Source organism: Recurvomyces mirabilis, assembly GCF_035927965.1.
Source record: "Recurvomyces mirabilis strain CCFEE 5264 chromosome Unknown scaffold_3, whole genome shotgun sequence".
Classification (NCBI taxonomy): Eukaryota; Fungi; Ascomycota; class Dothideomycetes; order Mycosphaerellales; family Teratosphaeriaceae; genus Recurvomyces; species Recurvomyces mirabilis.
In genome coordinates, this window is record NW_027041937.1 from 717,938 (window position 1) to 732,131 (window position 14,194).

Sequence of the window (14,194 nt, forward strand, 5' to 3'; positions counted from 1 at the left end):
CAGAAGTCTGTTATATCGTCGATGTAAAGTCTTTGAAAATGCTTAGAGTAAGACAGAGGTGATGTCGTTAGAAGAACCATGACGGAAACAGACGCTAGAGGGGGGACGCCGAGCAATCAGCTAAGAAGCACTCTCCACAGCGCCACACATCCTGAAACAGAGAACTCACAACAGCCCAGATTTCTCTCTGCGCCACAATGTGAGCACTAGAGCAGGGTCATGGGAGACCTCAGTAGACAGCAGAGCCATCAGCACCTGCTCGCATCAGACGACACGAACTCACTCACCAGCTTTCCCGACCCGGAAGCCGAACAGAAGGGCGAACAGGATGGCGAGCATGGAGCGAAGGCATCTCTTCATGACTTGCTGGCTGGCATTGGTCCTTCCATATTCGACGACCCCGCCAGAGAGGCTCCTACTGACCCACAGACCCTGTCTAAGGTGCCGTCACCTGTACTTCAGACGATCATTGACCACAACGGTGCAGTAGCGCTCGTAAGAAGACTTTCGAGACTTCTTGCAGAGCGTGATGCTCACATCACAGCCTTGACACGCCTTGCTGAAGAGTACAAGATCCCCAAGGCGCGTGTCGAAGACACTGCTTCGCGTATCAAGCAGGCAGAGCAGAGACGCCATGCGTTGCAGCAGGCAGCCGAGGAGGAGCTTGCAATGCCTGCGAAAACTGACAGCATAGTACGTGGATGCCGCTTGTGTCGCCGATTACATATACTGACCAACGGACGCACAGCGGTCTGTCCCCACGCCCTCTGCTGAAGTCCCGACAGCAGGACAAAAGCTCGCTAGACTCTTTGGTGGCGGGACCGTCAGGCGCCGATCGCCCGCCTCACCACGCTCGACGTCTATGTATGTCCGCGTGGTCCCGCTTAGGCCATCAACAATGCTGATATATGCAGTGTACCAACCGCCGATCGCAAGCGTACCGAGTCTGATGCTCGGAGCGTACAGAGCGCAGATAGTGGTTGGGCTGCCAGCCTGTTCGGCGGCTCAACTCTGAAGCGCCAAGACACAAACACGACTAGAGAGCCGGTTGAGCTTACAACACAACATGACCGAGACGATCTACCGCCGACTCTTCAGGAGGCTAGACAGGATCCTCAGGAAGCTGCCTGGAACAAGTTCCTGCTCAGCATCACCAAAGCTCGATCCAAAAGTGGCCATGCAGCGCAAACCAACGGTGGCGGTCTTGTCGGTCCTCTGGTGGGCCAGCAAAAGATGAAAGCCTTAACACTGCTTGTCGTGGCTGGCGTGCCTCTGCATATGCGGCAGTATCTTTGGCTTGAGCTTTCGAATACAGAGAGCATCGTAGACCCTGGCGAATACGATTCTTACCGATCGAACGCGGATGTCCTCGATCAGAGCGAAATTGATGCCATAGTCAATGACGTGCCACGAACCTTGACACAGTCTCGCAATTTCTACACGAACAAAGGCTTTCAACGTCTCAAGGAGGTACTGCTGGCTTTTGTTGCCAAGTATGACGATCTCGGCTATACTCAGGGTCTGAACAGCATAGCTGGGTATCTACTTCTTGCAATGCCGCAAAGCGAGGACGCATTCTGGCTGCTATGCAACATGGTCGAGCAATACTTTCCGAAGGATTACTTCGCTCGCGATGCTGCACTTTCTGGTCCACTCGCAGATGTCATAGTACTACGATCATATATCAAAGAGCTGATGCCGCAGCTTGACAAACATCTCGAAGACATCGGCATAGACTCGCAGCGGACGGTGCCAATGCGTTGGTTCTTCACAGCCTTCTCCAATGTGCTTGGTGAGGATGCACTGATGCGGGTCTGGGATATCTGGCTATGTCTCCCAGGCCAGAAGACGTTCTTGTTCAATGTAGCCTTGGCGCTTTTAATGCAGAATTTGAATGGTCTTTTGGCTTGTGAGACTGAAGGCGATTTCTGGATGTACATGGACGACAAGGAGAGTTTCAAGGTAGATGGCGATATCGAGTGGGTGAACAGGCTGATCAAGTCTGCGGTGGATCTGCGGAAAGAACTCATGAAGGTCGAGGAGAGGCGTGCATGGGAGACTAAGCTTTTGAGGAAGAAGGCTGGGAGTTGTGAGGCCCTGTATAGTCCTGACGATCCCACCGACATGCCGAAGAGTGTGAAGACGTAGACCTGAGGCGTGATATTGCAAGCAGCCACATGTCGAGCTCCCAAACACGATCGAGCCCGATGATAGGAGCGTGGGGTCATACGGCACGACACGACTGAACATGGTAAGCAATCTTACTGGAAATCGAATACCGTCAACTTCATATACTAGCATACATTAACAGCTTAACCACGCGCCCAAAACATGAATTCATTTCTCAACTCCTGATCCCAACACAAGTGCCCCTGGGTATCGTCGTTCGCTGTGACATAAGCGCCGGACTCCCTAAGGAAGCATTTTATATCACCATCGCCTCTCCCATGAGGGCTGGGTTTTTGTTTTATGATCTTCGTTCTAGTTCCTTGCTATCGTGTTATCTAAATCAGGAAGATAACGGCGCCGGCAGCAAGGCATAGAGCAAAGAAGCTGCTGCTGCTGACAGGCGAGGCCGAAGCAGCGGACATGTAGCTAGGCTTTGCTGGTGGTACCGTACTCGAAGCTGATGGCTCGCTTACTGTGCTGCTAGACGCCTTTGAAGGACCGGTCATCTCCGGTGGTACACCACTGACAGCTGTTATCTGGACAGCAGGGTTCGAAGGAGCAGCAGGAGTGACTTCCGTGGACCAAGATGGCACAGGTGCCGATGCTGGTGGCTTAGGAGCGGATGTTGGATGAGACGGCGTTGGCACAGAAGCTGGAGGAGCCGGTGGCGTCAACGGCGCAGGCACGGATTGCGCGGAGCTTGGCTGGAAGCCTAGGGCGGTAGCAGGACCTGAAGGAGCTGGAGCATTCCATGGCATCGAAGGAGCATGCACTGATTCATGAGTCGACGTCAGTGCAGAAGGCACGGGACCAGACTCGGGTCCGGATGGGGCTGGTCCGCTTGCTGGCACCGTAGGAGCTGGGCCAGACTCTGGCGTTGATGGGCCAGGCACTGTAACAGGCTTCGTAGACCGCCCAGTAGTAGGCACAGAGACGACGGGAAAGGATGGTTTGCCGATCTCACTCGTGCTTGGCATATAGCTGAAGCTGGGCGCAGCGCCGGTATTCCACGTCGTTTGGGTCTCACTCGTGCTTGGCATGTAGCTGAAGCTGGGCGATGAGTCACCGCTCCAGGTGGCGTAGACATGAGTCGTGCTTGTCGTGGTCTCCGTAGCGACAGTGATGCGAGTTGTGCTGGTGGAAGCGCTGACCACCGACGAGGGGATTCTTGACGCTGATGTGCCAGTCGAAAGGGAGGTATACGGTACAGAGGCAGGCGGAGGAGATCCAGTAGACGATGTTGTGGCAGAAGACGAAGCAGGCGAACTTGTTGCCTGAGTGCTTGCTGAAATCGCGCTCATGGTTTGGGACTTCTCCGTAGTGGCTGAGCTTGTCTGCGGCACGGTGATGATGGTACTGACTGTCGCCGTGATTGGCCTCGAGCAGCTTGACTTGGAGCTCGGGCAGACAGTAGTTGTTGACCAAGAAGTAGCTGTGACCGGGGGTGTGACTGTGGAGGGAACGGTCGGAACCGTAGAGCTCATTACTGGCCAGACTGGGATCGTAGAAGACACGATGGTGAACTAAATTCATGTTAGTAGGCGTTCGAAATAATACAGATTCTTGATTTGGCCTACGGTCTGACAGGTAGTCGTAGTGTAGACTGAAGCGGTCTTTGCGCATGTCTTGGACGAGCTGCTTCCCTTGCAACCAATACTAGTGCTAGTATGGGTAACTGTGGTGGTAACGTAGCTTGGCGGCGCGGTCGTCCATGTGATCGGTGTTACTGGGATGGTAGTGGTCACGACAGTGCTCTTGGTCTGTGCAGGGCAAGAACTGCTCTTCTTCGGACAGGAAGTGACAGAGACCACGGTCGTTGTCGGGATAGTGATGGTGTAGTGCGACGTTGGAATTGTCTTCCATAGGCAGAAAGAGCCTGAGGTACACACTGGGACCGACCCTGTCGTTGTAGGAGGCGACGTGACGGTGTGATTGCCCTTTGACTTCCATGGGCAGAAGTGTCCTGATGGGCATGGCGTTGGGTAGGGAGGGAACGAAGTTGGGATGGTTTGATGGGTAGTGAGGTTGGTGAACGGGTTGGTGGAATGCGCCGTGCCCATTCGAACCACGCTAGATGTAGTGTTGCCATACGGAGCACCTTGCGTCGTTGTTGGGTAGGCGTAAGTGCCTGGATCGATATTGCCTGTCCCGATGGCCGACTGTGAAGTCGCTGGCATAGTGAAAGTAGTGCCGTTGGTTGTGACAACCGTGGAAGATGATACCCCCGTGCCAGTCGAGAGCGGAATGGACGTACCAGAGCTGGTGCGAGTGCTTGTCCTGCGTGTAGTCGTCTTGTTTGTGAGAATTGTGTATGGCGGGCAAGGTCTGGAGGTGGTGGACGAAATAGTACCGACTGTACCAGTCTGCAAGTTGATACCAGTCGAGAAGACCGAGGTTAAAGCAGATCCTGACGTACTGTTCTGGAAAGGAGCTGTCGGGCCAGTAGAAGTGGCTCCGTTTCCTGTCCCAGCTTTGAGTGTTGTGACAAAGCCTCCACTGGCAGTAGGGAAGCCTGTAGACGTAGCAATGGACGGCCCGGTAGAATTGGTGAATGGCGGGTCCGCGGAAGATACTCCAGTCGAGAGTATATCGCCGGTGCCGACCGCAGTTGGGCCGTTGGATCCAGGATCAACGATGGTGGAAGTGGCAAATGGGGGAGCCGAAGATGACACACCAGTCGAAAGCGGAACGGTGACAGCAGTACCAATAGACCCTGTCCGGACAGCAGTAGGACCAGCGGTTCCAAAATCCAAGCTGGTTGAGTTGGCGAAAGGTGCCCTTGTTGTCGAGACGCCGGTTGACAAGGGGACCTCAACGCCAGTTCCAATCGAACCTGTGCCGACTGGTGTAAGGCCGGCATTCACTGCTTCCGAGCTAGTCGAATTGGCAAATGATGGGACAATAGTTGAGACGCCAGTTGAAAGAGGAACGTTCACAGCAGTACCCGGGAAGCCCGTACCGGCTGCTGTAAGTCCGGCGGTGGATTGCTCGCCTGGATCTGTGGAATTGGCGAAAGGTGCTCTGCTTGTTGATACGCCCGTGGAAAGAGGGACTTCAACGGCAGTGCCAGTTGATGTGGTGACTACAGGAGCTGTAGGGGGGGAGAACATGGTCTCGACAGTAGTAGAATTAGCGAAAGGTGGTCTGCTTGTAGACACGCCCGTTGACAGCGGGACCTCGACGGCTGTCCCGATTGAGCCAGTACCTCCTGCAGTTGGTCCAGCAGTCGCACTTGGATCACTCGCTGTCGAATTAGCAAATGGTGGCACAACGGATGACGTGCTTGAGATTGAGCTCTCGACCGCGGTAACCAATGGAGCAGTTCCAGCTGCGGTAGGTCCTGCCAGCGTTGTAGTTTCGGCGACGGTAGAATTCGCGAATGGAGCGATGACCACGGAAGAGGAAGTCGTCCCTGGCATGCGGTACCAGCAGCAGTACCCATCGGGGTGGCTTCGATGGTCGGCACAGAGCTTGATGTTGTGTTGGGAAAGAATGGTTGAGCTGAGGACGTGGTTCCGATCTCAGTCACGGGATCGGTGTTCAGAGTTGCAGTGGTCAAGATTACGGTGACGGACTCTGCAGACGTGGTATTGGCAACAACAGGCGCTGTCTCCTCGGAGGGAGAACTCTGTGGAACACCAGTACCACTTGGCGCCGCATTGCCGGTCTCTTGGCCACCAGTGGTTGTAGAATTCTGGAAAGGAGGCACGGCAACGGTCATAGTTGTAGTCGAGGCTTCGGTCGTGTCAGCCGTCTTCATAATCACAGGCTGAACAGCGACAGTCGTCGTGGCAGTCTCAGCCTCTGATGAAGGTGACTCGGTCGATTGTACTGCCACTGGCTGAACGGCAACAGTTGTGGTTGCCATCTGGGAGCTCTCTTCGCTAGCTGTGGTCATAACAACCGGCTGGACGGGTTGAACGATTGTGGTCATGCTTGTAGATGCCTCAGAAGCAGTCGTCGTTACTATTGGCTGCACAAACTGGACGACGGCAGTTTGCTGTTTGGTTTCAGCCGATCCGCTAGCACTCGTCGTCACGATTGGCTGGACAGCCTCCACGACAGTTGTCGTCCGAGTAGCGCTGGATGACTCTGTTTGCGTCGTAGCCACCACAGGCTGCACGACAATGGTTTGAGAGGCCATGCTGCTCGTCTCGCTGCTCTCCAAAGTAGTTTCGACAGTCACGGTGGCGGCATCGGTGGAGCTCGTGATGCTCTCTGTTGCGAGCATCGATGACGTGGAAGTAGAATTGACTGGGGCATATTCTGTCAATGTGCGGGTTGTCGCGGCAGCTATAGTATGTCAATTCTGCTTTCCGGAACTCGTCGAATACACTTACAGAAGTCGCCGGTCTGAGCGAGTGTAGTGGTCGCTGCAAGAAGCACCAAAGCCGTCGTGAAAGGCATCTTGCCCATCATTGCGGCGAGCGAGGATAACGACAGACGATGCTGCAGAAAGACAGCGATGGAGAGTGTATGATGCAGGAGGTTAGGAAAAATTGTGTGTGCGATGAGAAGTGCGCGGAGCTATATGCCAGCTTACTTTTGTTGAGAGAGAAGATACCTGCTAAGTTTGATAGAGCCATCGTACTGCTCATGTTTGTCCACCCACTAGTGAGGTGTGGAGCGAATTGAAAAAGTATAAGAATGTGTAAAGGTTAACCTTACCATACGCGACCTGCCTGTCGCCTTGGATTTCGAGCCTGATACGATGACTTCAATCAATGAGCCTTCTGCCCAGCCCCCTGCGAGACGGTCCTGATTTTCGGAAGGGAGTTGTTCCCCTATACGCACTTGTGTCCATCGTAACAGAATCTCGCAATAAGCAAGGGGAATGACAGGAGCCTCGAGGACCACCAGCATCATGACATTGACCTCTTGCGGATGAGAGTCCACATATGCGGTCCATAGGTAAGCAGAGCAGCTTCAGTCTGGTTGGCTCCGCTTGGTCGTCCGTATGTTCAGAATCTTCCATTTATGCTGACCAGCCTCAACGCCTTGTAACTGCCCGTGTCCACGGTGTCCGGATGCGGAATATGACTTGTCAACAGATGTGTCAATGAGAGAGTGGTGTTTCGAGAGGATGAGGTTGAAGTCAAGAAGTTAGCGCGGCTCTTATGGTCTGTGCAACATGCCGCCCCGCCAACGGCTATTTGGTAAACATTTCAAGCGCGTGCGCCAAAGCCAGTCCAATAAAAACATCCACATCCGCAGGATACAGTATCGACACCCACGGCATTGTATTACGACCACGACGATGCCCAGCATGGACTTCAATCCTCGAATGAGTATGGCGCGCAGCTCACAACAGTCAAGCCAGCAGAAACAGCGCAAGGAGGAGGATGGCGATGCTTTCATGCAGTTGGTATGGCAGAACGGCGTCGTATACCCAGCGCAACTAATACTGACCTTCCACAGAGCGACAGAGAGATCGCTGGATGTATAAGCGACATCGGCATCAATTTCAGCGTGGAGGACCTAGCGAAACCCAATCCTCAGCAGATCCAACGCATTTTCGAATGGTTCGCCGAATTGCTCACAAACACGACACGCGAGATCGTTGCGCCAGCCATGAAAGCCGCTTCTGGTGAAATGTACGGCGACGACGCAGATCGAATCTTCACTCCGGACACGCGCGAACTCATGGGCTTCTTCATTACAATGCGCAAGCTCTTGTTCGAATGTGGTATTAAAGACTTCACCTTTTCGGACCTCTACCAACCTAAGCGACCACGACTTGTCAAGATCTTCAGCTACATCATCAATTTCATTCGCTTCCGCGAATCCCAGACCAGTGTTATCGATGAGCACTACAACTCTTCCGAGCATACCAAGAACAAGATCGAACAGCTGTATTTATCGAACCAGGAGCAAGATGAGAAGCTTCAAGAAATGCAGCAGAATAGGCAGAACGTGGAGCAGGCGATCAAGGACAAAGAGAAGCGATCACAAGAGCTGAAGACGCGACTACTGGAACTCAAGACTGCGCAAGAGAGAGTGACACAAAAGCTGGAGCGAGTCAAAGAGCAGCAGAATAGAATGAAGATGATGCTGGAGGACAAGACGACGACGGTCATGACCACGAGGCAAGAGGCGAACAAACTGCGACCATACACTGAGCAGTCGCCTGCCGTGCTGGAGCAGTCTTTGCGCGACCTCAACTCCAATCTCACAGCCGACCGAGCAGAGATCGACCACCTCGACCGCCGAGCACGAGCCCTCCAGACCAGCTGCGAGACCTTTACAGTGCTGCATAACGACATCTCATCTCTCACGCGCCTCCTCGCTGACCTACAGACCGAGCTTCAACGAGAGGAGGAAGAAGGGCAAGCAGCGCAGAAGAATCGCGATGCCTTATCCGAGAAGTCGAATGCTGTGCGAGATGTAGAGCGGCAAGAGAAACTTCTTCGGAAACAGCTTGAGAGCTGGCAGGCGAGGACCGAGAAGCTGCGGCGCGATGCTGATACCAAAGCCACGAATGCGAATCAGAAGATGGAGGATTTGAGAAGTGTGCATCGTGAGCTCACTGCTGATCGCAAGGAGAGGCACGAAGAGATCGAGAAGCGGAAGATTCGTATTGAGCAGACGGAGAAGAAGGTGAGCCTTAGCCAATATTTGGTCCGATGTGTAATGATAATGTTACTAACTCCTCTTGTAGATGGCCGATTTGAAGGAGAATATCGAGCACGAAGTCCAGAGCGCCAGAGCCGAATACGTGAAGATGGAGAGCCACATTCGCCTGTATATCACAGAGATGGAGCGGAGTATATGAGCACAAATTGGCATGATCTGACGTTTAGGCTTTTTCTTCTGTCCATATACCCTCGTGCAGGCCTGGGAACTGATCAGCTGAATGTATGACTTTACCATGAGCTCAATATACTTACAACATCGTTCTTTCTCATAAGCACGACTTTTGCTTTCACCCATTTCTGGGGAGCGTGAAGATGGTCTCCATGCACTAGGACATCCTTGGTCTGAATCCCGAGTGCAGCGCTGCCACATCATCCAACTGGCTTACTCAGGTCATCAAACGTACACCACCTCGAGACAATCGCTCGTAGCTTGACTGTCCTACCAACCCAACCTCGTTCTCCAACACCAAAGCTCTTGGTCGTGACGTTGAGGATCGAGACTTCTTCCTCCCACGGGCCGCCGGTTAATGCTGGCTCATTGCGGTCGGCAAAGTCACCCTCATCATGTGGTCTTTCCGTGCCCACATCTGCGTCTGGTATTGGTGGAAGAGGCTGTGTGCATTCCGCGATCACCAGCCTTGAACCCGCACGATGTGCAGCCTCCACTGCTGCCGAGAGAGTCCGATTGAGACCTTGTGCAGAGAAAGCTGAGGTCTGGCGATGAAGGTTGACGGGGTTCAAGATAGCTAAACTACCATTGCTAGTGCTGCCCAATGGATGGTGCACAGGGTCTAGGCGATATGTAGCCAGATAAGCACGTAGATGCGTAATGTCCGGACAGAAGACGACTTTTTTGTAGCGCGAGTTGGCCAGAAGTTGCAGGGTCGGCACTGCCCACCATTGTTGCGTCTGCGCTGGTTCGGTAGTGGATAGTGGTACGTCGGCCTCATGATCGTTTGTTGCCTTATTGGCAGGTCGGTTTTCCGTAGTCCTCGGCGTGAGCTGCTCGATCAAGTCGCCTTTCGTCCCACAGAAGATCACTGCCGAAGGGCCGCTATCTTGTTTGAGCACGTACTGTACAGCACCGTCGAGAGAGACACGCTCGAGTACCAGTGGCGTCAAATGGCTCATCTCTACAGTGCTGAGATCATGAGTCAGATCGTAGATGTGACGCAATAGAGCTTCTGATTGATCTCATGATGGCCAAAGGTAGCAGCCGAGCGAACAGCACTGACAGGACGGATCTTGAGGATGGTACAGCACAGGAAGGGCGAATTCCTTGGGTTATGATGTGTAGTGATGTTGCATGGTTTGAGACAAAGTTTATAAACATTGTTGGAAGTCTACAGCGCCTCTCATCGAAGCTTGGCAGTCCAGACGTCACTTAATCGCGCCATAGTACTGTCACGAAGAGCAATTCACTTGGGGTACATTGCATACGTTGGGACTACCTCGTACTTTCCCTTCCCCATTTCCGCAGCTCATACACGGACGCTTGGTCACGGGTCTGCGATCTCTGATGCTCGCAGCTCTCAGTTGGAGAACAGATCAAGCGAACTTCAATCACTGCTGAAAACGACCTCTCTGAAAAGGCATCGCTTAAATTCTTCACCGCAACAGCTTTGCAGCCTCAGCTTCAAGCTCATCAAACGTCTCGATCTCCCTCCCCACCTCCTCCTCTTCCACCGGCAGATCCCTCTGAAACCACTTCCTAGCCTTCTTTCTCGGCTGCTCCTCCCCACCCTCATCATCCTCATCCTCACTTCCGACCCCAGCATCAGCAATAAAGTTCGCCATTGCATCTTTATCCCCACCCACCGCTACACGACCCTCCTCATCCGCTCCCTCAGCCTCACGTTCCCGCTGCTTCCGCTTCTCCCGCTTCGCCTTCTTCTTCTCCTTCGCCGCCACCTTATCAAGCTGATCCGCCTCTCGTACGCGCTCAGCCTCCGCATCAACAAATTGCCTCCTCTGTTCGTCGATAGCACCGCGAGCACGGAAAGCTTCCTCGTCCTCGAGCTCGTAGATCTGGTGAGCTGTCCCATCGTCGTCGAAAACGATCTTGCTACCCTTGTCTTTGAGCTTGAGGAGCTTCTTCTTCGACTTGAGAAGCTTCTCTCGTCGTTTCGAGTCTAAGACCAGAGGCTGCGAGGCGCCTGAGATGTTGATTGTGCGGGCTGTGGGGTCGCCATTGGTCGCTGGCCCTTCAATCTCTTCGCCTTCGTCGTCTTCATCAAGCGACTGCACATCCTCGTCGATAGGTATCCTCCTCTTAACATCAAATAGATCCTCATCCTCTGCCCCATCCTCCACATCATCCTCATTCCCAACTATCTTAGCATAATGCTCCGCCAGCACATCCTGATTTCTCCTCTCAAACATGCGATCATACTTCGTTCGGACAGCATTCTTCTCCTTCACAGCTCCGTCCTCGTCGTCACTGTCATCAGCCAGTGCCTCAGACCTACTAGCATTCTTCCTCCTTTTCGCCTCCTCCGCATCAGCCTTGTGGAATTGAATGCGTGGCGCACCCGAAAGCCCCAGACTCGCTGCATATCCTTCAAGATCGTACTTCTGCAAGTCATAGACTTCCCGATCTTTCTGAACATGCAACCCTTTCGTATACGTGATGAATGCTTTCTGGCCAAGGTACTTCAGCTGTGGGTCCTGGAAACACATTCCCTGTAGCTGGTTCTTGATACTCGTCTGTTTCTTCGCGCGAACATTGATCCTCTCAATCGGCACCCTCTTGGCCTCGAGTCGCTTCAGCATACCTTCCTCCTCGCTCGGGTCCAGAAACATGACTGCGCGGCCCTCTCGTTCATATCGTGCTGTGCGGCCGACACGATGGATGTAAGTATCGGCGTCCTCAGGGCCATCCACCTGCACGACCCAGTCTACAGCAGGGAAGTCCACACCACGGGCCACAACATCTGTAGCGAATAGGCAGCTGAACTTAGCTCGTCGAAAGCGATCGACGGTGTCCAGGCGTACTGATTGCTTCTGACGTCCGTGGAGGTGTAGTAAAGGTATACCGGGCTGCATATGCCGGAAAGCTTCATACACGAATCGGACCTGTTTCGTGCTTGAGAGGAAGACCAGAATTTTGCTGTGCTTCGAACTCTTCTCCGTGATGAAGGACCATAGCGTATCAAGCTTTTGCGATAGTGGGACAACGATGTAGTTCTGCTTAAGGTTCTGCGGAGTGGACGCTGTGGCTTTCTCGTGCACGGAGACATACTCCGGGTCCTTCAAGCTTAGACGAGCAAGATCGCCAACCTTTTTCGTCTGGGTGGCGCTGAAGAGGAGAGTTTGTCGGTCCGGTGGCAGATACTCTATGATAGCATCCACGTCCTTCGAAAAGCCCATGTCCAGAATCCTGTCTGCCTCGTCTAGTACCAACATTCGCAGGTTGTCCACGCTGAACGCTGCCGTCTGCGAAAGATGCTGCAGTATCCTCCCAGGCGTACATACTACGATGTTCATCCTCGCAAGTGCATCAGCCTCCTCCTTGAAGCTCTTGCCTCCAGCAACCACACCTGCGGCGATATTGTGGTATCTGCCGATCTTGCACAGGACGTCGAAGATCTGGAAGGCCAGCTCGCGGGTAGGAGCGATGACCATGGCACCTAATCCAGCATCGGCACCAACACATTGTGAGCGGTACAAATTCTCAATCACCGGTACTAAAAAGGCCAAAGTCTTCCCACTGCCCGTCTTGGCCGCTCCCAGGATATCGTTGCCTTTTAGTGCGAGCGATATTGCCTTCGATTGGATGTCTGTCAAGGTGGTGAATGAGGCACTCTTCAACCCTTCCATCGTTGGTCCTGACAAAGGCAAGTCAGAGAAGTTCGTCTGTGTCGCCTTGGGATCCAGTTCCTCGACTTGCGCCTCGAGGGTTTCGATGTCGACATCGTCCCGTTTGCGCTTGTTGTTCGTCCGCTGCTGCTGCTTCTTCAGCTTCGTTGGCCTTGTTCTACCGGTGATCTCTGCTGCCATCTTCACTATACATTACTCCATCGCCCGCACCTGATCTTTCATCAAACTCGGCGAGGGAAAAGTTCGGAGCACGTGAAAGATGAATGCGCCGCAAGAACGTTTTTCCGAGCGTTTATGGACTCTACCTCAACCCCCCCTCTGCAACATCCAAGCACTTATCGATCATGGCGGAACCCGAGAAGGACTTGAAGAGGCTCGAGGCTGAGCAGGCGATGGAAGACGCCGACCTCCTCGACGCTCTCGACAAGGAGTCCAAAGAATTCGACAAGGTACATTTACTTGAAATTGAATAATATCCCTCCACTAACATACTTCTCAAGGACAGCGAAATCGCCCGCATCCTCGCCGCCTTCCGCGCCAACGCCTACGATGTCCTCGACCTCCAGCCTGGCGTTCCCGACGAAGACATCAAAAGACACTACCGCAAGAAATCCCTCCTAATCCATCCCGACAAATCCTCCAACCCGCAAGCCCCCGATGCCTTCGACCGCCTAGCCGCCGCCTACCAAGCCCTCCTCGACACCAAGAAACGTGCCATCCTCGACGAAGCAATAAGCGATGCCCGCCATCTCCTCATCCGGGACCTAAAGCTCACAATCGATAGCGAGGAGGTGAAGGATCCGGACGTGGTGTTCATGAAGAAATGGAAGGAGAAGGTCAAGTTCGTGTTGGCGGATAATGAGGCGCGACGACAGCGGCAGATGAAGGCGCAGATGCAGGAGGAAGGGCGGGAGCAGAGACGGGTGGATGAGGAGGTCGCGGAGAGGAAGAGGAAGCGGGAGCATGAGCAGGATTGGGAGAAGACGAGGGATCAGCGGATTGGGAGTTGGAGGGATTTTGCGGCCGGGAAGAAGAAGGAGGGGGACAAGGGGAAGAAGAAAAAGTTGAAGACGTTGGGATGAAGGTGACCGGTGGAACGAGGTGATGCTTATGAACATGATGTGGATGATTGCGGATTTAGCGAGGCGTTTTGGTGTTTGAAAGGCTCTGAAATATGAGCTGAAACTAGCTTTCATGTAAGTGTCCCGAATGCATGCTATGTACGATTTACAAGGGGATTTATCACCACAACATCAACAGTGAGACTTGACCTAGTTCAGCCATTCCTCTCGTGACTGATATTTGAATGCCGGGATGACTGGAGCAGGAAAAGGGGCTTGCGAGAGAGGAGGTGTTCATTTTTAACTTGAGGACGGAAAAGGAGGAGTGACATCGGAGAACGCTGCTAAGTTAAGCTGCAGATGTGTGGGCGCCTCCCTCGCCTCGATCTATCGTCTCTCTCTCGGACTGTAGTGCTGCCCAGCCAACCACTTCTCGCCTTACTGGTGGCAACTGTGAAGATGACGCACGAGTCATGAGCTTGGCGTTTCTCCTTTTTGCGTTTGAGCGAG

At 53.4% G+C, this 14,194-nt stretch overlaps 6 protein-coding genes across 6 annotated transcripts; 3 read left to right on the plus strand and 3 right to left on the minus strand.

The window, feature by feature from the left end:
* Window positions 1–219: 219 nt before the first annotated feature.
* LTS14_001591 (uncharacterized protein) lies at window positions 220–2,148 on the plus strand (the record flags this gene model as incomplete). Its single annotated transcript, XM_064834300.1, has 3 exons — window positions 220–693; window positions 749–864; window positions 915–2,148. 3 exons carry the CDS (start codon window positions 220–222, stop codon window positions 2,146–2,148), a joined length of 1,824 nt encoding a protein of 607 aa, XP_064698164.1.
* A 356-nt stretch (window positions 2,149–2,504) lies between these two features.
* Window positions 2,505–6,585, minus strand: LTS14_001592 (uncharacterized protein; the record flags this gene model as incomplete). The annotated part of the gene is made up of 4 exons (XM_064834301.1): window positions 2,505–3,692; window positions 3,747–5,581; window positions 5,608–6,462; window positions 6,510–6,585. 4 exons carry the CDS (start codon window positions 6,583–6,585, stop codon window positions 2,505–2,507), a joined length of 3,954 nt encoding a protein of 1,317 aa, XP_064698165.1.
* Window positions 6,586–7,435: 850 nt separating this feature from the next.
* NUF2 (kinetochore-associated Ndc80 complex subunit nuf2) lies at window positions 7,436–8,941 on the plus strand (the record flags this gene model as incomplete). The annotated part of the gene is made up of 3 exons (XM_064834302.1): window positions 7,436–7,534; window positions 7,588–8,766; window positions 8,828–8,941. The coding sequence occupies 3 exons, from the start codon at window positions 7,436–7,438 to the stop codon at window positions 8,939–8,941; spliced, it is 1,392 nt and encodes a 463-aa protein (XP_064698166.1).
* Window positions 8,942–9,173: 232 nt separating this feature from the next.
* On the minus strand, window positions 9,174–9,935 carry LTS14_001594 (uncharacterized protein; the record flags this gene model as incomplete). Its single annotated transcript, XM_064834303.1, has 1 exon — window positions 9,174–9,935. One exon carries the CDS (start codon window positions 9,933–9,935, stop codon window positions 9,174–9,176), a length of 762 nt encoding a protein of 253 aa, XP_064698167.1.
* A 477-nt stretch (window positions 9,936–10,412) lies between these two features.
* Window positions 10,413–12,803, minus strand: DBP4 (ATP-dependent RNA helicase dbp4; the record flags this gene model as incomplete). Its single annotated transcript, XM_064834304.1, has 1 exon — window positions 10,413–12,803. The coding sequence occupies one exon, from the start codon at window positions 12,801–12,803 to the stop codon at window positions 10,413–10,415; it is 2,391 nt and encodes a 796-aa protein (XP_064698168.1).
* A 164-nt stretch (window positions 12,804–12,967) lies between these two features.
* On the plus strand, window positions 12,968–13,705 carry spf31 (DnaJ subfamily C member 8; the record flags this gene model as incomplete). Its single annotated transcript, XM_064834305.1, has 2 exons — window positions 12,968–13,072; window positions 13,124–13,705. 2 exons carry the CDS (start codon window positions 12,968–12,970, stop codon window positions 13,703–13,705), a joined length of 687 nt encoding a protein of 228 aa, XP_064698169.1.
* Between the last annotated feature and the right edge of the window lie 489 nt (window positions 13,706–14,194).